This window comes from Brienomyrus brachyistius, chromosome 15 (assembly GCF_023856365.1).
Source record: "Brienomyrus brachyistius isolate T26 chromosome 15, BBRACH_0.4, whole genome shotgun sequence".
Taxonomy (NCBI): Eukaryota; Metazoa; Chordata; class Actinopteri; order Osteoglossiformes; family Mormyridae; genus Brienomyrus; species Brienomyrus brachyistius.
This window is the reverse complement of record NC_064547.1, coordinates 17,353,008-17,378,554: the sequence shown is the minus strand read 5'-3', so window position 1 is coordinate 17,378,554 and position 25,547 is coordinate 17,353,008. Positions and strand designations below refer to the sequence as shown.

The 25,547-nt window shown below is 47.9% G+C and overlaps 1 protein-coding gene across 1 annotated transcript in view; it reads left to right on the top strand.

Annotated features, from left to right (window-relative positions):
• The window catches only part of ror1 (receptor tyrosine kinase-like orphan receptor 1), a 76,178-nt gene extending 52,073 nt beyond the window's left edge, over window positions 1-24,105 (top strand). The window contains 8 exon segments of the mRNA XM_048977392.1: window positions 1,331-1,618; window positions 4,279-4,315; window positions 13,747-13,874; window positions 15,100-15,417; window positions 16,349-16,594; window positions 17,588-17,802; window positions 21,076-22,206; window positions 22,208-24,105. Coding sequence (XP_048833349.1) covers window positions 1,331-1,618; window positions 4,279-4,315; window positions 13,747-13,874; window positions 15,100-15,417; window positions 16,349-16,594; window positions 17,588-17,802; window positions 21,076-22,206; window positions 22,208-22,504 — 2,660 coding nt within the window. The 3' untranslated portion in view covers window positions 22,505-24,105.
• The last annotated feature ends 1,442 nt before the right edge of the window (window positions 24,106-25,547 follow it).

The following is a 25,547-nucleotide window of genomic DNA, read 5'->3' as shown; positions in this document are numbered from 1 at the left end:
AAAAAAGCATTTTTTTTATCAGGTTACTTTCTCAGAAGTCGGTGATTCTTTTAGCGGAGCGGGGTGTTGGAACGCGACGGGAAGATAAAAATCGCGTGTTTTATGAAAGTTGGCCGACGTTATTCAGGAAAGAGCAGCTGCAGAGGCCGAGCACAGGAGCACGCCGTGGGAAGCCCTGAGGAATTCTGGGAAGGCCGGTACTGAAACACTGGAAGATTCACGAGCCAGAAGCTAACTGTCTATTGCAACAATTGCTGAGGGGAAAAAGAAATACATACATGCTGACTTTCTGTCGGTATTGTAAATGCCTGTAGGCCTGTAGATGATTGATGGAGCCTGCTGGGGTCCAGGCATGAGCTTCTACCAGAGCGAGTCATTTGGGCTCCTTCTGGCTTTATTAAAAGTCAGAGATGTCCTGTTTGCTCTGGCATGTGGCCAAAACCAGGACTACATCTGGCATGACATGTGTAGAGGGCAAACACTCCAGTTTTTCCTTTATGACGTAAGTATGTTAGAGGCCTTCTGGCCAAATGTGAAGATCACAAAAAAAGCGAATGTTTCGCTACCATGAGTGCGACCACAAGGATGTGGCGTAAAGAATTCCTAACCAGCTGTCAGGAAAGTCATATAGACTCGCAAAGACGTGCACACACATGTACATACACACGGGCACCCGCAGGGTCAAGTCTGTCGAGGAGAATTTGCAGCAACACCCTATAAGAAGTGAGACCTGGTTTGATGTGGGTCAGCGTAATTAAAGTCAGGGTGACCGCGGACGACAGACACGGGTCAGGACGAATCATCGCGGAAACATTTATTGGCCGCCCTGAATTTTAATTTGGTGTGTAATTGAAAGTCAGGAGGCATTAGGGAATGATTGTAATGGAGGCGAACACACAGTAGCTTGAGAATCAGGCGTGGGCCTTGTAATCTTCATACCAGATTTTGAATGACAAATCCATATTTAGTTGGTGAGGGTCACAGATCCATGTTCCAGTTTAGGATGCACTCCATGCAGGTCCTTCATGTCCACCCCCATCCACCCCCAGAGGCACCATTACTAAAATTGTATGTGAGGAAGGAGGATGGTGATAATAAAAGTTACTGATTGGATTGGGGGGGTGGGGGTTATGGAAGTCAAGAACTGCCGTGCTCGCAATATTCTTTAAATGCCGCTTTTTATCGCGAGATAACGAGATAATTATCGCACAGCTGTTCTCGGCTTCCGTAAGGGATTAGATAAAAATTTTATTAATTCTCTCTCAGCCTGGGAGAGCCCGTGTATTAAATCGCCCGTGTCGGAATCTGACCCCCCCCGCCCCCCCCCCAGACCACTTCCTGAAGCTGGAGGCCCCCCTGAACAACATCACCACATCGCTGGGCCAGACAGCGGAGCTGCACTGCCGCGTCTCGGGCTTCCCGGTGCCCTCTGTCCGCTGGCTGAAGAACGACGCCCCTGTGATGCAGGAGCCGCGCCGGGTCTCCTACCGCCCCACCGCCTACGGCTCGCGCCTGCGCATCCGCAACCTGGACACTACGGACACCGGCTACTTCCAGTGCGTCGCCAGCAACAGCTTCGGCTCCGTCTCCTCCACCGGCATCCTCTTTGTCAAATTCGGTACGTCCGTCCCTGGGGCCGCAGAAGGGCCACGGACACCCTAGCACTTTACAGGGGCCCTGGAATACAGTAAATCACACATAGAACAGGTGCAGTGTGTCCTGCATTCTCCGCGTTTGCATACCATGCCCTACATGGCTACCAGCGCTCATGCAATTTGGGATGTTAAAATATATAAAAATGTACAATATAAAAAGCATTCGCTTATCATTCACAGCTACGTCAATCAATCATACATCCAGCATAGGATGTATAAAAATATACGCTACTGGCCAGAAGTGAGGGCCCTCCCTTGGATTTAAAAAATAAATAAATAAACGATACACTGCTTTGTTAAACTTTTATCACTATAAAATATTAGACATACTAATATACAATATAATATAACTGACTGAATTTCAGTATCTCATCGCTTGTAGTAACGCATTATTTAGCCACGAAGGGCTATAACCATTGGTTGCAAAGAAGACATAGAATGCATTGACATTCACTTTATGTTGGAATTCTGTTTACTGATGTCAGAACTTGATTCGGTCTTGGCCTCTTGTTTGTGTCGTAATGAAGTAAATGGTAGCTGCTTGTCTGGATCAGTCTGTGAGAGGCTTAATGCACAGTCTGCTGTTTGTTTCAATCTTCTGTTGGATCTCCTTCCGTATCGCAACTGATAAGTCAGAATTTTTGATAAATATTTGTTATTTTTATGCTTGTAATGGGTAATAGGGCACAGCTAACAATTAAACAGAGGGCTCAAATCAAAATTTTGAGTTGAAGAAGCGTTCTCTCATCGCCAAACAGAGAGAAAGTAGAATCTCTCTAAGCATGGAGTGACCTGCTGTTTACAGAGAGAAAGGTTTACGGGAAGCAACAGTGACTAGAAACGGTCTGAGGCAAGGAAAGTAGCATCAAAGGCTGAAGACTTAGTTGTGACATGCAAGAGAAATTGGAAGGTGACTGCAGGGGTCTGAGGGCTGCGATTAATGTGAACAGAGGGAAGCCGGCGTCTCTTAATACAGTCCAGCGAAGACTGAGAGCAGCTGGACTGTGTGGTCGAGTCTCTGCCAGAAGACATTTACTTTGCAGTGTTAACAAGAAAGTGAGACTATAGGCTAAAGAACAGAAACACTGGAGTGTTCAGGATGAGCAGCAGGTCTTGTGGCTGGACGACAGTCCCATGAGTGGGACGAGTTGGACCAGCAAGTTCAAAGTGAGCGTCTTCAAATGAGACAGACACTGTTTGCATGCTTGAAAAGGTGCGAGAGGGTTTGGACACAAGTCACTTCCAAAAATTGCTGGACAGGAGGCTGTGAATCTGTGCTGTGACAGAGGCAGGCGCTGGTTACTTTGAAGAGACTCGCACTTAGACACTCGCGTTCATTAAATTGCACTTACAATGCACAGTAAATTGTTACATTAGACATCAAAACCAGTCATTTGCATTTGTTTTACGTAATTATAATATATTCTTGTCATTTAAAAAGCAGTGTGTCGTTTATTTTTTCACAAATCAAAGGATGGGCCCAAACTTCTAGCCTGTAGTGTATAAAATAAACAATATATACCTGAATGCATGCATACATAACACAGCCATACAGATTTTATTTATATATGAATATGTATGTATGTATGTACATACAGTATAATCCCGTTATAAGGGACTTTAAGGGACCTGGCAAAACAGTCCGTTATATCCAGAGTCGCTGTCTGCCCCAAACACAACTACAGGACACCACTTACTCATGCCACACCCCAGCAGACACACTTGTGTTACAGATTATTTTATTGTACATGTAGTAATCCATCTTTACCTGACCAGATGTGTGACTATTAATAATCCTGACTAGATATCCGTGCTGGATATCACTGGCACGCCGCGCGCCTTGTGGGCGGAGCCTGCATGTCCATTATAGCGAACAAAACTACCGTTATAAGCGAAATTCCGATATATGTGTGTCCGCTATATCCGATGCTTTTTCTGCATATTCTTAAAGGCACACGGCCGGGACCAGCGGACCTTGCAGTCCACATCTTTGTATGTGTGTATGTATGTATGTGTGTATGCATGTATGTGTGTATGTATGCATGCATGCTTACATATTGCACAAGACTAGAACATCAGCATTCAGCAGTAATGATGAACACATACATACAGATACATGCTAATGTGAACACATACATAAATCTCAGCTTCTTTGGTGCCCGTAGATCCCAGATTTATGGGATCGAGTAGCTGCGAGTTGGTGTTGATCTGTCTCTCTTCATCCATGTGACACACGAGGGTGAAGTCAGTTTGGACAAGCAGAGCTTCACTCTAATTCGGTCAGCTGGATAAAAGCCTTACGACAGCCTTAGATCAGGAGTACGGACGCTGCTCCGGGAATAAGGAGGGAGAGTCTGACAGAGGGGCAGCAGAGGCCTCCTGTGGAATAGGCCAGCACATGGCGGGGGGGGGGGGGGGGGGTGTATTTTGACAAGCTGAAGGCCAGTCGTTCAATTATGTCATTTCACATGTTAGTTAAAGTCAAACAAGACATCTGTTAACCAGACAGGATTGACCCTGGGGGTGGTGGTGGTGGGGGGGTCTTTCAAAATTGACCCAGGGTTTAACGAAAGCAGGCCTCAGGCTTGTTCCAGCTGTCCTGAACCCGTGTCCTCTCTTCCAGATCCGCACCCCACCCCCGGCGGAGGAAGGCCCTCTCCGTAAGTGTGCTGTCCTCCTCTCTCCTCGACATCTGTCACATTTTATGCGGCAGGTGAATCTCGCCACCTTGAGCTCGAGCCTTGACCTTCTGGTCGGCAGGCGGGCTGGTCTGTCGCCTGGAGCGGCATACTGGGATTCCAGCGGAGGCGGAGCCTAATGCTGCTAGCATTTTAATTTATGGCCTGATTCTCTGAGCGTTTAAGGCAAAGGAGGTGCCGGTCCTTCCCGCACTTATACATGTCGTTTGTAATTAGAGCCCCTCTTATACCCCTTATTGCCTGTCGTTCAGAAGCTTCTAGATGTTTCGTTTTGTGTGTTTGATCACGTCTGTACCCATACATTCTGTGCCTTCAGGCTGTTTCGGAGCTATGCGACACACCTGGCCTGGCACTCAGCGGGCCCCACTCATCAAATCCAGATTCTTCAACAGTAACTGTCATTAATGTCCCAGTCCATGTAGATAATTTTGACCTTGCTTATATATATGTGTATTTTTTAGGGAAACAGTGTTTCTCATCATTTCTCATGGTCCTTATAAATGCAGACTGTCTTACTGCATTTAAAATAATAATAATTTTACCAGTGATTTCCAAAAGAGAGAGATTTAAAGTCCCGCCTCTGTGCTCAGCCACCAATCACGGGGCAATGAGGTCATCACGCGGTTATATTGGCACGCCTTCTTCTGATGTTGCTTCGTTTCAGCTTCTCGTTATTATTAAGGTCATTTTGTCTGGATCATAAAGCCCACAGAGCTTCTTGCAAGGTGAGGGTCACATGATCATGCCAGTCAAATGCCCCCCCCCACACACACACACACACAGACACACACTATACCGAGCCTGTCAAGGTTGTCAATCATGCTTGTTCCCCCTGCTCACAGTAGGGTCACCTTGCCTCACACCTGGGCCAGTGAGCTCCGTCCATCAGCTTCCACAAGTGCACTGACACCCCCCCCCCCCCCCCCCCATGGCTTCTGTGATCTGGGGGGGTCGAATCCATCTCATTTTGTGGTTGGAGAGAAACCGGTTGTTATGGTTAAATCATGAGAAGTAAGAAAGAAGCGATGAGAAAGACAGGGAATTCATGGAGGTCAGGAAAAATAGCAGGGGGATTATTATGGGATGCTGGGAACCCTTGGCCTTCTCTTGCCACTGTGAGTATTACATAAGATCCACGTTCACTCACGCATATTTACGAAGTCAGTGTTTGAGGACATTATTAAAAATCGCAATGTATGTGAGCCCTTTGATGGCCTGGCATCCCGTCCTGGACTCCCGGGAAATGTGCCAGGTTCCAGGCTCCAGGTTCCAGGCTCCAGGCTACAACCACTCACTGGGAAAGCGGTTACGGAAGATGGCCGGAATGATGGGCGGCTGGGAGTAATGTGAATTTTTTATGACCCCAGTAAATATAACTGGTGTATTATTTTACCATATAAAAGGCTTTCAATCTGGCTGTTATTCCCAAGACAGACAAGCGTGATGGGAGGGATGGGAAATGCCGGCCCGTGACCCGTAAGGCCACAGGAGACACGCTGCCCAGGGCACTTTCCCGCATTCAAGCCGCGCCGCTTTCATGTACGGAGTGATGATTTATTATAATGTCGGCCCTGTCCTGCCAGGCTGGGCGCCGCCCACTCCGGCCTCTATTGGGAACTTCTGTGATTTTCTGGGGTTCTGTTGTAGCACCATGACTGCTTTTTAGCTCATTTATTAATGCATTTATAGTTTTATTGTGAAGGTATTTGATTCAGCGCTATGGACGCCGTACTGGGTGTCACCCCCTTGAAAGCCGAGTGATCCAGGGAAGGGAGTTTAACAGAGCCAGCCACGCACCCTGCCCCCCCCCACCCCAATACCCGTCGGCAAGTCTGTGTGTCACTGTTCAGTACGGTTCTCCTAATTTCCCGTTTCTGCTTAACAGGGACCACCTGGAAACAGGGCAACAGAATCGGGGGGGTGGGGGGCAGCCCCTTTTTCAGCAGAACAATGGGCCTCATTGTCATGCTGGGATGTCAGTCATTTCCTCAGGGCACTCGGCACCGCCCCTGCCCGCACCTCAGTCACCCCCCCCCCCCACACACACACACACACACCTCTGGTCGCTCCAGACACGTGCTGGCCGTCCTTCTCTCCAGTTTCCATCGGCCAGAATGAAAATCCCATTGGGGGTTGGGGGGTGGGTGATGACTCCCCATTCCGAAATTAGCTCTTTTGGCAAGAAAAAAACAACCTAAAAAAAAAGATCCGAAGAACGGGGACCCAGAGCCATTAGCTTAGCGCCGCCGTGTTCTTCCATGGCATCTTTGACTCCCCCAGTTTCTGGTTCAAAAAATCCTGAGATGAAGGCTGTTTGTCTGGAGAACGGACTTCATGAGCAAAAGCTGTAGGAATTAATTCAGCCTTTCAGCCGCTGTCATGCGACACGATTCAACACCATCAGGCGGCTTATTCCATTCACATGAAATTAGAACAAATGAAGTCTGTTAGGAACTGAAGGGATTACGTTCCTTATCAAAACAGTGTCGACATGATGGAAACTGACAAGGTGTGAGTGTAGGGTTGTAACTTCGGAAAGCCTCCATAACACATACAGAGGTGGATATTGTACCCTGGCGTGTCTGATTAGCTCATTTATACGCGACGTGTGTTTGCCGGTGTTTGCGATCAAATGCAATCTTTTCTGTTGGAAAAGACGATAATGTCCTAACTAGCCTGTCTGAAACGTTTGCTCTTTTCCAGCCTTCTCTCCCTTTCTCTCCGTCTGTAGAGAGATCAATTAAATAATAAGAATATTCCGGGCCCCACTTTCCCCACCCAGGCTTTGCAAACCAACTCAGCCCTCATTTTTAATAAAGACCAGATTCTAGCCTTAATGTGTGAAGCGGTCCCTCCTTCCTCTTAAGGAGGCAGACATGGATATTGCATTCAGACAGAAAGAGCTCCTTAACCATTACATTTAATTCATCCTCTGCTTCTCGATTTTCTTTGCGGAGTTATTTCTGCAGACTTTGTCCAGCCTGGCTTTAGCTAGGTGGGGTACGCTGTCTGTTCACAGACTTGCTATTGATGACAGGACACCTACGTGGGAGGGTGAGCGCTTTCTTATCCAGCAGTTTTTATATTTTATCTCAACCAGTGAATTATGTAATGAAATAAACCTCCGAAGCAGCCCAACATAAACCTCAGGTGGAGTTCAGATAAATCACAGCATGAACCTAAGAAGCAGATCAACGTAAAACCTCACATGGAGTTTAGTATAAACCTCTGAAGCAGCCCAACATAAACCTCAGAACGAGTTCAGCATAAACTTCATAATGAGATGTTTGAACACTGTGTGGAGCTCAGTGTAAACCTCAGAATGAGCTCATTATGATCCTCATACGGATCCCAGTCTGAACCTCAGGAGAATCTCTCTGTAAAGCTGAGAAGCTCGGCTGCCGCTCGGCTGCAGACTCATTTAGGCAGGTGTTGATGGATTCGGGACTCGGGGTCTGAATATCCGCCACGAGGGAGGTGTCCTTGCTGACTCATACAGAGACGGAGTGTGAAACGCAAGCCAGTTTAGCCCATCTGTCAACCACCGCCCCCCCACCTTGCGAATGTGCACCAGTCCTGTACAGTCCTCATTTGTGCAGCCGGGCTAGATGTGGGGACCCTGCTTTTACACAAGCGTAGACCCCAGTCAGTCATTACGGGGACATTAGCGTCCTCCAGATGTCCCACCATATGAGTCTGATAAACCTGTTTATTCCGTCACCAGCCCAGGTGGAGAGTTCAAGCAGGGCTAGGAACTTTAATCCTCCAAAGAAAGATTTAAACCCCCCCCATCACCATCTGAGGTGGGTGTGGGCCTGCAGGGAACGCAGTTGCTTTTGGCCCCCTTTTGTAGGTTTTCATGAGAAACGTCGGGAAACATTGGGGGGGGGGGGGGGGGTAACCTTGCCATGCCAACCCTCCTCGGGCACCCCCCCCTCCCATGAATGATCCCACTGTGTCTGGATGCCACAGGCTAACACGACAAGCCTCTCCGGTTGTCCTTCCCCAAAATCTTTCATGTCGCCCCCACATTTTCCCTCGTCTCTCTGTCACAAAGCCATTCCTGTTCGTGGCCTCGCGATTGCCAGGAAAGCCGGCTCCTCTGCTATATTTTTATAAACTTTAGCCACAATAAATCTGTCGGGTTTTTTAAGAGGGAGATCAGCAGTTACAATGGTTGTCAGCGTTCCATCAGGGAAATAAGCACAAACTCTGCCCGTCAATTGGAAACGACTCGATTTTCATAGGGATTGTAAAGCCAGCAGTGAACCTTAGAAAGGCCATCCCTGCTCCTAATCATGCCCTAGATGAACAGTTTGTTTTGTTTAATATATTTACAGTACAAATGTAACTTTCTTATGTGTGTAATCAACAACATCCTGGAGAAATTCAGTTTTTTCCAGTCGATTTCCTTTCCGGAATGTTTTTCTTGTAAATTATGGTTGTTTTTAACAAGACTTCAATGTATTCAGAGTAACATTGCAGAATATTTATCTAACAGGTTTAAGCTAAAACAGCTCTTATCATACTGTTATATAATGTTTTTTAACATGGTGACTTTATCACAGTGTTTTTTTTTCCCAGAATCCTCCTGGTTCTTGCACGTTCGCCAGCCCCCCTTCCTGGCATGTTTAGGGAAAGAGTCTTAGTTCTGTCACCATCAGAACCAAGTGGGTCACGTCACGGTGCATCGCTCTCAAACTCTTTCAGATGAGCCTCTCATTGGCATGTTAAACCAGGCAATAAATGACGCCCCCCCTAGCTTTTTTGCTGGATGCGGGCTTAGGGTGGGGGGTTCCCAGAAACCCCCCCCCCCCCCGAGACAGATCCATGCAAATGTGCAGACAGTGAGTGACTAGGATGTAGGCCATACACCTCTACAAAGCTCCGACACGTGAAACCTAGCCAGTAATGCCACGCATCATCAGCTAGGGGGAGCTCCACAGCAAATTGCTAGATGTTCATCATGTTCTTTGCTGCTATTTGCAGGGGTGGGGGGTGATATCAGGATGAAGAAGGCTGGTAGGGTGAACTTTTGAGGAACTCCAACTTTACAGGTGTGAGTCTGGACTAGTAGGCAGAAGAACGTCATCCATTATAAATGATCCTGATTTGTGTGACGTTTGAGAAGGTTGACTGAGCTCTGCAGACACTTAAGGCCCATTGCCCCCCCGCCAGCTCAGGGATACTGGCAGAACTCCCCCACCCATCAGCGCACCATTGCACCTCACCTAAGTTATACCAGCTGACATGTTTCTGCCTGTCCATTGCTGTCATGTTATTTGTTTGTTGGTTTTATTTATGTATTATTTGGTGTGTGTGGGGGTGGGGGGGGTATTCTGATGGGTGCAATTTATACTTATAACTGGATAGACCCCTGGGGATCAGTAAAGTTTTATCTTGCCTCATGGTAATCTGAATTTACAGCCCACTCCCCAAGAAAGATACTCCAAAGTAACAGCCTCCCCGCCCGCCTATCCCATCTTCTCAACTCATCCTGTGTTTGCTTAATCAGCACTTCCTTCTCAATTCGTTCCATGAACTACAACCTGTCGAAAACCAAGACATATTACCACATCAGTCACTGGAGGCCTGACATCTCGAGATAAAACTGTAAATACGAAGAAAAGATATAAAAGGTCTTCCTCTGTTTTTGTGTGAATAAATTACAGCCATTTCCTATTAGCTGTAGGGGAAATGCAGGCCATAAATTCATTTTTATTGGAAGATCACAGGCCATATTTTCTGGGTCCCCGTTGGACAGATGACATGATACCTAAAAAATGTATTTGTGTCCAGCTGAAGTCAGTTTTTAAAAGTGATGGGCGCACAGGCTTGCAGTTTCCTGTTTTTTTGTTGTTGTTTTATTAGGATGGTTAATGGTTGAGTCTGTTGGGAGATGGTTGCATCCAGAACTGAGTTTAGAAGCTGGCCCAAAAACTTCACTCACAGAGGGCTCACTGGTAGGATAAAAGGAACGATTTAGGGGAGCAGTTTGAGGCTTTGGTGTGACTGAACTCACTCCCAGAACATGCTATGCTAATAGCTGTGGTAGCTATCCAGCTCGAGGACTACTGACAGATGACAACGAAGAGTGTATTCAAGCTTATGCTTTATTGGGAAAATGTCCAAATGAAGACACAAAAGGTGATACAGTCTACAAAGTACAAGGCTATAGTCAGAGGAACTTAAGAACTGGCCAGTATCTCACCAAGGTGCTTCAAAGCTGCAGAATAGATAATAGAACAAGGGGAGCTTACATAGGCAACGCAACAATATACCATGATCAGAGGGTTGGAACATTCTGGAAAGGCAGTGAACCTTCTATAGAAATCAGTGTGTTCCAACTGCAGGCACTGGATGGGCAAACTGCGAGTTGGAGCTCTTGTAGAAGGAAAAGCTCACCATTGAACGGGAACTGAAAGGTAGTAGCTTGACAAAAATGTTCTCAGGGCAGAATGAAAAACGGTTCTGAGAGCGTTAAATCCGGGGATAACCAGCGTGGTATTAGCGGTTCATTAGCGTTCACTGCCATTGTCATTAGTGACAAGCGAAAAAGTAAATAGTGTACGGTCAGCGTCTGGGACAGGGTACGGCTCGTCTTCTATTGGTAGGAATGTTGTAGCAGGAGTGGAGGAGCAGTACAAGCAGGGTGAGATTTCAGGAGCAGGCAGAACGCAAATCATTCCTGTTCTGGGAATTTTAAGGCACCCAAGGGATGGCCTCTGCAGGTGAACCCCCCCCCCCCCCCCTTACATCTCCATTAGACAGGTCTGCTGCCTGAGCTGCTTTGGGACCATGAAGAACCACAATTTACACGCCTTTCTTAATACTTATGGAAGAGCCCAGTCAGCCTGAGGTCGCCTGACGCGATCTGGCACATGGGGGCCTTTGTTTTGAATCTCTGTCATCTGTGCTCTCAGGAATATCAGCAGATGAATGCAAAGGAGAGGCAGCTTAGGGAATGTGGTGGGACTGGTATCTATTATGGATGGTTTCCTTTTCAGAGGCGGAGGGGGTTGGTGATCTAAATGGGAAAAACAATTACCAAAATAAACCAAAAACAGAGAGGGGGGGGCTGGAGTGCAGCTCACTGCCTGGGTAATCAGAACTGCTAAGCTATTCTCCAGTCTGAGCTTAGTGGGTGGGGGGCAGTTATATGCATAACTGGAGAAACATGCAGCAGGTGGGAGGATAATCACTGAAAACCACACACTCCTCCCCCCAACCCAGAAGGGAACAATGCTGGCATGGTTTTGGAAATGCTAAAAAAAACAGCTTTTAAATCCTCATTACTATTTGATTTGTGGTTCCATAGTAAAATGTAATATCACAGCTAAATTGTTCGTAAGGAAAAAATGGTGTAACACAGAAGCAGATGCTGGTCTACATTAGTGAGTAATCATGTGACTATTTCTTTATGCGTGTCCGTTGTTGTTTTGCTTTTGTAAATAAGGTGTGAAGCTGTGATGATTGGCTCACACCGTGGAGGGTGACAGTCAATCATTACTGTCTCCCCGCCCTGTCAAGCTTCAGCTGGCTCATTCGTCAAATGTGATAGGGCAAATCAGAGAACAGGGGGTGGAGCTCAGTCACAGGCTCGTCGCCATGCGGCCCTCTGGGCCCGCCCCCCCTACCCACAACCCCCTGGAGTGCGTGGGCTGTGTTTTCCCCGTATGACGGGATCATAAATCTGCCGAGGTTTATCTTCGGTCCATTAGCAGGGGCCGGGCCTTAAGTGCTCACAGCTGTAGTTTTTATAGAACCCCTTGCCCCCCTCCCACTACCACCCCAACTAAGGACCAAGGTCAAGGATGGAGACTTTGCTAGAGCTCAGGGAGAAGCTAGACAGGAGGAAGAGTGAGGAAGCTTCTGGGTATGTGGACCGACTTTTTCTTTTTTTTATCTGATCTGGGGGTTCTTTTCACCTGGTCCACCAAACCCCCCCACCCTAACAGCTGGCCACAGCTCTGCATTCATGGGTGACTGTTATCTCCACACCTGCGGCAGTGATGCGGCCTCTGTGGGACTGTCTGGATGACAGTGTCTCTCCCTCGATGGCACGTGGCAGAGTGCCCGGGCCGGGTCCTGCCCGCACGCCGTACAGGTCAGCTGCCCGGTCCTCTTTCTCACACCATTTTACTCGATTGTAGGTAGCGCTTCCATCGGCTGTTGATGTGCAACTCGGTGGGTTAGTGTTTACGATGGGAAGGTCGCCGGTTCAAATCCCAGCAGCAGTCGAGTCATTTCACTGTCGAGACCCTCAGAACGACCCTTAGCTCCAGGCATTGGCTGAGTCTGCTTTTGCAAAAGTATATTTCACTTTGGAAAAACACATATAAAACATCAACCAGCTCCTCAGATTACAGCTACGGACTTCGTGGTGTCAGTGTGCTGCAGTGCAGTGCAGTGTGTTTCTCCAGCTTGCTGACGCAGATGCAGGCATAGGGTGAGTGATTATACAAACTGGAGAGCCAGATAAAAAGCATGCAGACCCCTATGTTAACTAGGGCAAAACGGAACAAACAAACAGGACTCCAGTGAAAGCTGTTTTTTTTTCTCCTAATTTCTACCCATAATCCACTTGCCATTTACCCACATCGCTTTGACAGACCGTCACTAGAAGCATTCTGCCCTGATGGAAAAGGAGTTTTATGTTGCCTTGTGGATTTTATTTCATTTTGAGATTGCGTGTATCAGGGGTGTTGCTGAAGACTTACGAAAAGGTGCACTTTTCTTTCTAAAGATCATTTTAGGGGGCAAAGCTTCACTAAAACAGCCCTAGCGATGGCACTGGTATGTGTGGTTACAACTCCGACTCATCTAACAAAACACACATGTGCTTGTTTGGAGGTGATCTGTCATAAATAAATCAAACCCTGGACTGAAGTTTCATTCAAAAAAAATCCCGGCTGTTCACGGTTTTCCTCCTGGGGAGTGAGAGTTACGTGACTTCTGAGTGCTGCTCCCGATGGGTTCAGTCAGTCGCTGCACGGATAAAGGCTCCGGCATGAATGTTACGGCGGCACACGTATGTCGTGGCATGTTTAATTTGCTGCCCCGCTGCAGAATCTATGAAATTACAGGTAATGACAAGCTCCTTCGAATAATCAAAGCGGTCTGTAATTCCGGGCGAATGTTAAGACAGCACAATGGGAGCTTGTTTTTTTCCGGATCGGAATAATTATATCATTGGGAGGCGTAAGAATGCAGAATGAATCTTCCCTGAGCAGATGGGAGCTGGGCATGCTGATATCTGCTGCTCCAGCCGCGCGCAACTAATGCGGCTACACCTACTGCCCTCTTGTGGCCACCTTGTGAATAACAAGCATTCAGCAGCACGAGCTCACTGTTCGACTTCCTCCCTGTCCACCCTTCTGTGCCTCCTCCAGGGACGAGTATGATGAAGAGGGCTTCTGCCAGCCTTACAGGGGCATCGCATGTGCCCGCTTCATCGGCAACCGCAGCATCTTCGTGGACTCTCTGCAGATGCAGGGCGAGATCGAGACTCAGATCACAGGTATTGGTGTTCCAACGTTTCACCCCTCATCCAGATCGCCAGCTTCCATATGGGCCCATTGTCTGACCTTTGACATGCCTTTAATCACGATAAATATAACATGGCAAGTTAATCAGCTCGTGATACTTCTGGAATCTTCACCCCAGTCCCATCCTGAAGACGTACCTTCCTATTAGCCTTTGGGTAGATGATGTGAACATTGTCCAGGTTCAGCAGAAGGTTGGAGGTGTACAGTCCCATGGTATGGCTCACACATGTGGCCAACTTTGTCTGCTAGTGTCTTTGTTCACCAGACGGCGGCTGAAGGTTTTGAAAAGAAGATTATAGATTCGTAAACAAATCACGCATGCAGGATTCTGTCATTTTAACAGTTCCCTCGTGACTGATTTGTGAGGCTTTGTTACTGCAGAAACACATTCATGCAATATAAACGCTGTTTTCATTGGCGAATTTCGGGAAACCACAAGGCAGAGATCTTCACGAGTGACAAAATTAGAGTCCGATTCAAGTCACAAGTCTCCTCCGTGGGTCCAATCTGACATTCATATTTATCACACATTTAACCGCTTATTTCTTTTTTTTCCTGTTGGTAACCGTGAATAAATGGGAATCACCAGCAGAAATCGCGTGTCTGACAGTTCCTTAGGCTGATATACATGTAATCACTATTTCAAATGTCTTTAAAGCAACTGAATTTTTGTAAGAACCTAAGCACATTTCATGTAGGTTTCAAAAGTAACATTATGATGAATACGCCTGTTTCTGGTGCCTTATAATGTAAAATAACACTCGGAATAACACTTGGAATAAGCCCATGCACGCTTTGCCTGATCGAGTCCGCAATTCGAACTAGTGGCAAAGCAGAAAAGGCGTGATGTTCGCTGGCATCGCCTGAGGTCACGCTTCTCCGGCTCCAGTTCCTACGGTCGGTGCACAGCCGCACATCGTGATGTGTTTTACACCGTTTGGGGAGAGTTGTACGCTCAATGCTTCATGTGTAGAAATTTCAACAGAGCCTCTAAGACTTATTATTCATGAGTCGCTGTCAAGCAGCGGGAGCCGAATCTGAGCAAAATAATGACTAGAAGTCTAGTCGGAGGTCAATTTAAGAGCAACTGGAGTGCAAGTCAAGTCGGAGTCGCAAACTCGAGAGTCTCCATCTCAGCCGGGTGGTGAATCTCTGTAACGTGTGAACTTACACCTCCCCCTTCCCTGCATCCCACAGCGGCCTTCACCATGATTGGCTCCCTGAACCACCTATCGGATCGCTGCTCGCAGTTCGCCATCCCCTCGCTGTGTCACTTTGCCTTCCCGGCGTGCGACCGCAGCTCGGGGGTGGACCGGCCGCGCGACCTCTGCCGGGACGAGTGTGAGATCCTGGAGAACGACCTGTGCAAGACGGAGTACATCATCGCCCGCTCCAACCCCGCCATCCTCAAGCGGCTCAAGCTGCCCAACTGCGAGGACCTGCCCCCCCCCGACAGCCCTGAGGCGGGGCGCTGCATGAGGATCGGCGTCCCGCTTGCCGAGCCCATCAACAAGAGTGAGTCCCAACCCCCCCCGCCCACCCATCTGGTCCAGCAGAAGATCCAAATCTTCTCAGACCTCATATGTGCTCCTAAGCTCACGACATGCTCATTCTCAAGTCACCATTGCTGAAAAGTACTCAGAGCAGGTGTTGCGAGCCGGTCATTATACTCCAAGCAGACTTAAGAGATTGAAACTGGCTGTGTCCATTCCTTGGTCATCATACATATTTATCAGGCGCTTTTGTGCCAGGTGTCATTCCACTGAGGAAGAGCGTTTCTTTCTTAGTGGCTTCCAAAGCGATAAAGAATGTACCCCAACACTACCCCTGTCCTGCCCCGATCGTCCGCTCCGCCCGTGTGCCACGCCCCCCAACACTACCCCTGTCCTGCCCCGATCGTCCGCTCCGCCCGTGTGCCACGCCCCCTCGTTAACCTCTAATGGAATCCCCGTGTGATCATCTGTTTCTGCTTGTTGTCATTAGTCTTCTGTATTTAATCCGCGTGTCAGTGTGTTCCCCGAGTCCAGTCATTGTAACGTCATTGTGTTGTTCTGCCTGTTCTCAATTAAACCCCATGTTTCCCGATCGCCTGAGCCCTGTCCTCCCAGTCCCGGCTTGGCAGTTCGTGACAACCCCAAGCCACGCCCCTACACTGTGCCAATATATTCAATGAAAAAGCACTATCACCCACAAACGACGCTCTCACAGCGAACGCGAGGCTGAGACCGAGGCGTTACTCTTTGTTTCTGCTGACAGACGTGCCCCGTGACTCATTTCCCTGCGCGCACAAGTTATCTTAGGTCGGCGTTCACGGTTCGATTTCTGAATCGAGTTCTAGGTCATTTTTTTTAGAACTGGTTGGTTTGACTTTTAAGAAATTCGAGCTCTAATGAGTTCGAGAACTGAGGTACCGCTGTATGTTTATTTTCTGTTCATTTCCTGTCAGACCACAAGTGCTTCAACAGCAGCGGTGTGGATTACCGGGGAACGGTCAGTGTGACCAAGTCTGGCCGGCAGTGCCAGCCGTGGAACTCCCAGTACCCCCACAGTCACACGTACCTGGCGGTCCGCTACCCGGAGCTGAACGGAGGCCACTCCTACTGCCGGAACCCGGGCAGCAAGCAGGAGGCTCCCTGGTGCTTCACCCTGGATGAGGGCATGCTGATGGAGCTCTGTGACATCCCTGTGTGTGGTGAGTCCTGCTCATGTTCCCCTGCGAAGTGCAGGATGGGGGCTGGAGACAGTTCTGTCATATTAAGGCCTGAATCACAGTACTAGCCCACAGTACTGTAGCATGAAGGCCTGAATCACGGTACTAGCCCACAGTACTGTAGTATGAAGGCCTGAATCACGGTACTAGCCCACAGTACTGTAGTATGAAGGCCTGAATCACAGTACTAGCCCACAGTACTGTAGTATGAAGGCCTGAATCACAGTACTAGCCCACAGTACTGTAGTATGAAGGCCTGAATCACAGTACTAGCCCACAGTACTGTAGTATGAAGGCCTGAATCACGGTACTAGCCCACAGTACTGTAGTATGAAGGTCTGAATCACGGTACTAGCCCACAGTACTGTAGTATGAAGGCCTGAATCACAGTACTAGCCCACAGTACTGTAGTATGAAGGCCTGAATCACAGTACTAGCCCACAGTACTGTAGTATGAAGGCCTGAATCACAGTACTAGCCCACAGTACTGTAGTATGAAGGCCTGAATCACAGTACTAGCCCACAGTACTGTAGTATGAAGGCCTGAATCACAGTACTAGCCCACAGTACTGTAGTATGAAGGCCTGAATCACAGTACTAGCCCACAGTACTGTAGTATGCATGTCTTTCTCATTCTGCTGACCCATAGATAGCTCAGAATTTGGAAAAGACAGAAACTTGTGTAGTTTTAGATTTACTCTGACCACCGTGTGCCGTACGGCATTGTACATTCCTGTTTCCTTGGCGAGACCCAGCTGATACTCACTACTTCAAATATTTACTTTCTGTATATATAAAAATGGGGAAAAAATCTGGCAGGACAAACTGATTTACTGCGTAGCCTTTCAGCGAATTTGCCAAAGTCCCGCAGTAAAATAATCTGTCTGATGGTATCATAGTTTCCATCATGACTTCTTTCATGTTTCAAGAGAAAAGCACTCAAGGACTTAATGCTTTGTTACGTGTCCCGGCCAGACTCCAAGGAGAACCGGGGAAAGGGCAGCATGGAGATCCTCTACATCCTGGTCCCAAGTGTGGCCATCCCCTTGGCCATCGCCCTCCTCTTCCTCTTCATCTGTGTGTGCCGTAACAATCAGAAGGCTGCCCGCCCGCCCGCTGCCCGCCAGCCCAAGCCTGTCAGAGGCCAGAACGTGGAGATGTCAATGTTCAGCACCGCCTACAAGCCCAAGGTGAGAGTGGTACACCGACATTTGGGAAGAAAACGGTCGATTAACAATTGACGAAGGGTCAAGAGACGCTCAAGTCAGTTGACAGCCAGCACAGGGTCAACAGATGGTCAACACAGTCAACGAGTAGTCCCACTCACTGGTAACTGGAGAACTTTTCCCAGATTCATTGGACTGAATGGTATGGCATTCTATTGGGAATACTTTTTGTTTAAAAATCACTCAGCATTTTGCAGATGTTGCATGGGGCTGGTCAGCCACCCATTAGTTCCATTCACACATAAGACTGGTGTAGTTCCCTGTCTGACTGGTGTATTTTTCCATGAGTAATCGGCTGATCCACAGTGTCAAGGAACCGAATGGCCGCATGTCTTATGCTGTGAACTTGTGGATATAGCAAAAACACTCAGGCGTCACTGATGCGGCAGCCATCCCATAATGTTTGGGTTCCTCCTCGTTGGCTGCACCATCCGACCCTAAACCCCCCCACCCGGCCGTCCATCTGAACCACGACAAACGACAGGCAGAGAGGAAGAGGAAGGTGCATTCTTGAGTCTTACACTTCTGCGAGAAGCTCAGGAGGCTCCGGAGTGTCCTGGTGCAGCCCGATAACCAGCCACCAGCTCACTGAAGCTCATTTTAATTACCAGTCCAGGCTAACAACCAACTTATTTACTTGTCTGTGTCTATGATGACATTTAACCGTCCCGTTTAGCTATGTTCCCCAGAGCGTTTAAGAAATGCAGAATCCAGCCAGCAGTGTGCCCCCCCCCCCCAGCACGCAAGGCCCGATGGTGTTTTGGGGGGTGGTCTTATGCCATCAGGGGGCCAGGGGATTATTTAGGTGAATAGCAATATGAGAAAACAATTCAACAGTCCTGCTCATACTTTCGTTAGTGATCAGTGAGCAGATACTCTGGCAACTTCCCGGGCACTGCGGCCTGCTATTCTCCGGCCCCGGGGTCCCCTTGATCAAGCGGGCGCCAGCTCCAGGTCATTTGAAGGTCGTCGGTTATGACAGCTGTTTGGCCGAGAGCGAAGATGGCTCAGCGCAGGACCCCGGGATGCGTCCCGTAACGTGAAACATCTGTCCTTTCTCAGAGGGGCTGCTCCGCCAAGCGTCGCTCCTGTCAGGAATTTCATTTCCCCTCCGGGGGTCAGCGGGTCTCTCCCATCCCAGGCAGCCTTTCATCTCCGGATCCTTCTGTCCGTAGCTCCCAGATTACGTCTGCAGATTACCGAGGCGGCTCGCATGAAGGTCCACCTGGAGCCTCCTGGAATGATCAGGACACCAAAAGCTCTGAGATTATGAGGCATCCACAGAGCAGGCTTCATTAACCCTCACGTCACCTCGATTTCTCTTCATTCTGCTTAAACTCCAGCTATAAAAACACCCCCAAAAATGCTGAAAATAACCTCCCCAGTTATCATGTTTTCTCTGCTTGTCCTACATAGTTAGAATTTTAACAATTGAGCTTAAAATCTCGTTATTTTTATATAGTGACACCACAGTTGTGCCATGGAAATCCATGAATCTTTTACACAAAATGTTTCAGTTACAGCTAATTTGAAAAACAAATTCAAAACTCACTCAATCTGTCGCATACATGGACAGGATAAGTTTGTAAATTAGTACTATTTCTGTAGACTTGATGAGTTTAGGAAATTTAACGAAAGTTCTTCCTGGATTATATGAAGAATGAGTGAGTTTCGGTTTCTAGCGCTGTAACGTACAAAGAAGCCTTTTCGGTCATTTGCAGTCTCATCAAAAGAACAAAATGTGGAATGAGTTTTGGAAATTTGCTCAATTGTATGTAAAGTTTTCCAAAAAACTGATTCTTTTAGCCTCCCAGTCTTGTATTCCTCATTTTCCAGTTTGACATATGAAAGAAATTAAATGAAGATTTTATACATGAAATTCTCCATCACTGTCTGAGGACATTGTATTAAGGATTAGTGCGCAACCGAAACTTAAACTCTCATTTTGAAAGGAGAAATTCTGTCTAGTTCAACAATAGAACATTCTGAACTTGGAGAATTCACTATAAACAAGCAATCGTGAAAACAGGAAGTTGGGCTTTTCTCAGGGCAACACCAGGGGGCAGTATAGCTAGACGTGCTGTTTGAGAAGGTGCTGCGCTGGCCGATTAGCTACCCAGGGCAGGAGAGGAGCTCGGTTTGAATCTACTCCCAGTTCAGAACCACTTAATTTCAGTGAAGTGTTGGTTTCATGTTTGCCAGCTGTTACTTTTTTCACACCAGTCACTGGAGGAAATTAATGCCTCCTTTTCTTGGAAGCTGTGTATGTTCTCGCTTGTGCCTAAGGGCATTTCGCCCCGCTGGCCTTTTGCAGGGGCCCTCAGAACAGTCTGGACTGTGTAAACACAGACCCCACCCCCCTGCTACATTAGGCTGCTGTCCTACCTCTTATGCGCACGGGGAGCGTTCGAGGGCCGCGACCCCACTGCGTCTGCAGCTTGTTGACACCCCTAGGAGAGGCTGGAGCGTGGAGCTGTCAGATGCGTGTCGGTCAGAAGACAAATGGTCTCCACCAGTGTTATTCTTCAGAAGTGTGCCTGTAATTCTGTAATGTTCATGCATTATTTGTCGGCCCTTGCCAGCGGGGGGCGCCATTAGCACAGCAATGGCGGCGCTCGATAGCACGGCACCCAGCAGCGGGCGAGCCGTGCCGTTCAGGCTGCCAGGGGAGCACAGCAAGCCAGAGCCAGTACAAACTGGAATGCTCTCTCTCTCTCTCCCTCACTTTCTCACCCTCTCTCACTTTGTAACTCCCTCTCATTCTCATCCATTCTCTCTCTCTCTCTTCCTCCTCCTCTTGTCTTTCTCCACCTTATTCTGTCTCTTTCCCTCTGTATCACAATCTCCCTCTTTCCCATCCTTTCTTCCTCCCTCTTTCATCCCTACTGTCCATTATCCCTTTCTCCTGTTTTTCTCCTCTCTCTCTCTCTCTCTCCCTCACCCCCTACTGGCCCTTTCAATATCCCCCTCTCTCTCTCTACCTCTCTCTCTCCCTCTCTTTTCTTCACCCCCTACTGGCCCTTTCAATATCCCCCTCTCTCTCTCTCTCTCTCTCTCTCTCTCCCTCACCCCCTACTGGCCCTTTCAATATCCCCCTCTCTCTCTCTACCTCTCTCTCTCCCTCTTTTCTTCACCCCCTACTGGCCCTTTCAATATCTCCCTCTTTCATTTTCTCCTTCTCTGTCCCACTTTCCATGTTTCTCATTCTCTCTCTCTATCTCTCTCTTTCTCCCTCAGAGCAAAGCCAAAGAGCTCCCCCTGTCTGCCGTGCGGTTCATGGAGGAGCTGGGTGAGTGTGCCTTTGGCAAGATCTACAAGGGCCACCTGTACCGGCCAGGAATGGAGCATCCGCAGCTGGTGGCCATCAAGACCCTGAAGGACTTCTCCAGCGCGCAGCTGTGGGGCGAGTTCCAGCAGGAGGCGTCGGTCCTGTCCGAGCTGCAGCACCCCAACGTGGTGTGCCTGCTGGGTATGGTGACGCAGGACCAGCCCGTCTGCATGCTCTTCGAGTTTCTCAACCAGGGCGACCTGCACGAATTCCTGGTCATGCGGTCACCGCACTCAGATGTGGGCTGCAGCAGTGATGAAGATGGCACCGTCAGGTCCAGCCTGGACCATGCCGACTTCCTGCACCTGGCCGTCCAGGTGGCTGCGGGGATGGAGCACCTGGCCGGCCACTTCTACGTCCACAAGGACCTGGCTGCTCGCAACATCCTGGTAGGCGAACAGCTGCAGGTGAAGATCTCCGACCTGGGCCTGTCACGGGAGATGTACGCCTCCGATTACTACCGCGTGCAGCCCAAATCCCTGCTGCCCATCCGCTGGATGTCCCCTGAGGCCATCGCCTTTGGGAAGTTCACCACCGACTCAGACATCTGGGCCTTTGGCGTGCTGCTCTGGGAGATCTTCAGCTTCGGCCTGCAGCCCTATTACGGCTTCAGCAACCAGGAGGTCATGGAGATGGTGCGCAAACGCCAGCTGCTGCCTTGCCCCGAGGACTGCCCCCCTCGCATGTACGGCCTGATGGCGGAGTGCTGGCAGGAGGGCCCCGCCCGCCGGCCTCGCTTCAAAGACATCCATGCCCGCCTGCGTGCCTGGGAGGGCCTCTCCTCCCACGGCAGCTCCACATCACCCTCTGCTGGCAACGCCACCACCCAGACGACCTCCCTGAGCGCCAGCCCCGTCAGCAACCTCAGCAGTCCTCGCTATGCCGGCTACATCTACCCCGCCCAAGGTTTGCCCCCAGGGCAGATCGCCGGATTTGTGGCGGCGCCCATGCCGCAGAATCAGAGATTCATCCCGGTGAATGGGTACCCGATCCCTCCAGGCTACGCCGCCTTCCCCGCCGCCCACTTCCAGCCCCAGGGCCCCCCCCCGGCTGCTACAGCACTGCCCGCCCCCAAAGAGCCGCTCGCCCAGCAGCGCCAGCGGCTCCACCAGCACCGGTCATGTGACCAGCGTGCCGTCCACAGGCTCCGCCCACGACGCTAACACTCCCCTTCTGTCCCACTGCATGACCCTCTCCGGCATGCCAGCCGCGGGGGCGGTGCCTGTCTTCAATCACATGACCCAGAAGGCACTTCAGATGGACTCCACACAAGCCAGCCTGCTGGCAGACTCCACCAGACACAAGTACACCGAGTCCGTCATCACGGCCGATCTGTAAATACACCTTTATTTTTTTTTTTAGATGTTATAATAATAATAATTATTATTATTATTAACTGTCTTCTGTAAATACAAAGGCTGAATGAAATGCAAAAATTTATATTCAGAAATCTTTTATAATGGAAAAGAAACCACAGAATACCGTGATGGACTCTTCTTCGAGATCCTAACCCTTCCCGTCGCCAACATGAAATGTGAGCCGAGAGCCGGCAAAAGATCACGCTGATTCAGAGAGTAACTTCTTAGCTCCTATGAAGTGCCTGGGCGTTGGCACCGTCGATGAGTCTGGCTGTTCCACCAAAACACAGAATAGTTTGCCTTTGACAGGGTTTTGTTTCACATTTAATGACATTTACAGTTACCGTATGTTGCTATAATGCGAACGTGAGCAGCCATGTCCATCATGAAACGGCGCGGAGAGGCAGGTTTCCAAGGTCACTTATGAGCCTTAAACCGACATAAGGCTCGAATTAAGGAGTGGGTGGGGGGGTGGGGGGGGGTGGAGATGTTTCAGTGACATGCATGCAGCAGCAATGGTGGACCTAAATCTGCTCAATCAGCCATAGATATTTTTTTCTCTCTCATTCCTCCTTTTCTGGAACCAGATGTGTTTATATCATTGATCTTCTTCTTTTGGCTCCGTCACAGAGTTGAAAAATTGACACAATTCAGAATGTATTTGGGTTTTTTTTTATGGTATAACACAATCCCCCCCCCCCCACCTTGCTGTGTGCTACCTGGGACTGGCTCCAATCCCCCCCCCCACCTTGCTGTGTGCTACCTGGGACTGGCTCCAATCCCCCCCCCCCACCTTGCTGTGTGCTACCTGGGACTGGCTCCAATCCCCCCCCCCACCTTGCTGTGTGCTACCTGGGACTGGCTCCAATCCCCTTCCCCACTGGCCACTTTGACCAGGATAATAGGTTGGAAGACGAATGGATAGTTAGATGCTTATTTTTTTACCTTTCAGGCGTGGGACTGAAAGATTGAACCATTTACAACAAATCCTTTAAATGTGCAAGAGGATCCACGTAAGAAGCTACATTTCATTGGTTGAATGTGTTTGTTGCTATGCAACTATTTAATACAAGGGTACAATAATCACCTGTGTAGAAGACAATCATTAATGCAGCCAATTGTGAGATGCGTAACATGAGAATGAAAATAGTCACAGGTCAGTCCAGAGTTTTAGGAAGATTGATACTAAGGTAACTGAATGTGTAATGTGTTCAGACAGCTGCAGCTCAGTTATTTAAAATTAAAAACTGACTCTTGACGTTTTGATGCGAGCGGTTTTACTTACCCAGGTGTCTGGAGTTTTGTATTGATTTCGTGTGTTTATGCGTTAATTTTCCAGTTCAAAAACCACTCCAATACAAGAATGTGAATCTCGGTTACTGGATATTTTGACTTCTGAGGAAAAAAAAATGTTATCCATATTCCTTAAGGGGCAATTGCATAACTTTGTAAAATTCAGTTTACAAAATTACAGGAGGTTTACAGTTTCCATACTGTGTCACATGACCATGGGATTTTATTGTATTTCAGAAGATATTTGCACAAACCTTTTGTATTGGTAAATAAATGATCAGGACTGAACCAACTGTTCACTGTTCATTTCTGTGCTTTGATTACCTATATAATAACAACTTATACCTTCTTCCACACTGTCACAAAAAAAGAATACCAATTTGTACCTTTGGTCATCACTCGAACTGGACCCTCAGGGTTTTGTACCCTAGCTGTAGATAAATACACCTTTTAGTCTAACTTAAGGTACAGAAAGAGACTATGAGGAACATCCCCGAGGTACAAACAACATTAATGTACCATCAGTGGTACAAAACGGTTCATCGTAATCTTTATCTTAAAAGGTACAATTACCTACAGCTAAGGGTACAACTGGGAAACCCTTCAGGGTACAGACCCAGTGACAAGCAAAGGTACAAGTTGATACCCATTTTTCTGACTACTTGGATTTAAGGCTCGTTCAGCGTGACAAGACCTAAGATAAGTCACAATAGATAAATAACTGTCTGACAATTACAGAAAATCTTACAGGAGCCATGCCCCCAAATAAAATTTAATGACTGTTGGGTTGGGGCGTGAGCAACATTCTTTTTCTAAATATTGAAAATAGTTTTTTTTTTGTTTTGATTCCTGTTTTACGAATCACTCTTCTTGCCAAATTTCACGTAATTCCAAGTAAATATTTCTAGACTTTTTTTTAGGTCACCGCTTTGATTTATGGAAATCTGAGTACTACTACACACTGGAAAGTGGCTGGAGTTCACCGCAATAAAATCACATAAAGCAAGACTAAACACAGACTGAACAACCCTGTCAGAGCCGTCTATCACTAAGAAATAGAAGCGACATTGTAGCACCTAGACATTAAGACAAAAACGTGATAAGTTGGGGTGAAACGATACAAAAGAGCAATTAATAATGTTGTATTGGTGTCAAAGAAACGGGAGACCGCTGACCTGTAACACAAAGCACCGACAGTTGAAATTCAGACAGAAAAGGATTTGTCAAATTCTGACACTTTATCTTTAAAAATGTTTAAAAATCAATTTTTGTTTTCAAACACTGGAAAATTGCTACACGTGTTTTCGAGATGTAGTGTCTGCATTTTAACAAAAAAAATGCCTTTTCGCATTTTAATTAATTATACACAAAAATTATACGTTATTCTGCTGAGCTGAGTGCGTAATTATCTATCGCGCGTTTGCTGACTGTCAGGCCGCTGAGATATGTAATGAAATATTGCTAATTGTCTGGCAAAAGGCCCTTGAGGGGGATTCGGGCATAATTACAATGAAAAATGCGCAGATGTACGCATTCAGCATATCCGCTATCCAGGTATGATTCAATCTATCCGTATGTGCGGAATAAGGGTAGACTAAGAAATAAGACTAAGGGTAAGTTCCAACTTTATTTCCTAAATGCTGCGTCAGTTAAAGGAGACATCTAAAATAACAGTTCAGATGTACAATACTTAGATTAAAAAAGAGTTTATTGTGCTTAATTGCCATTAA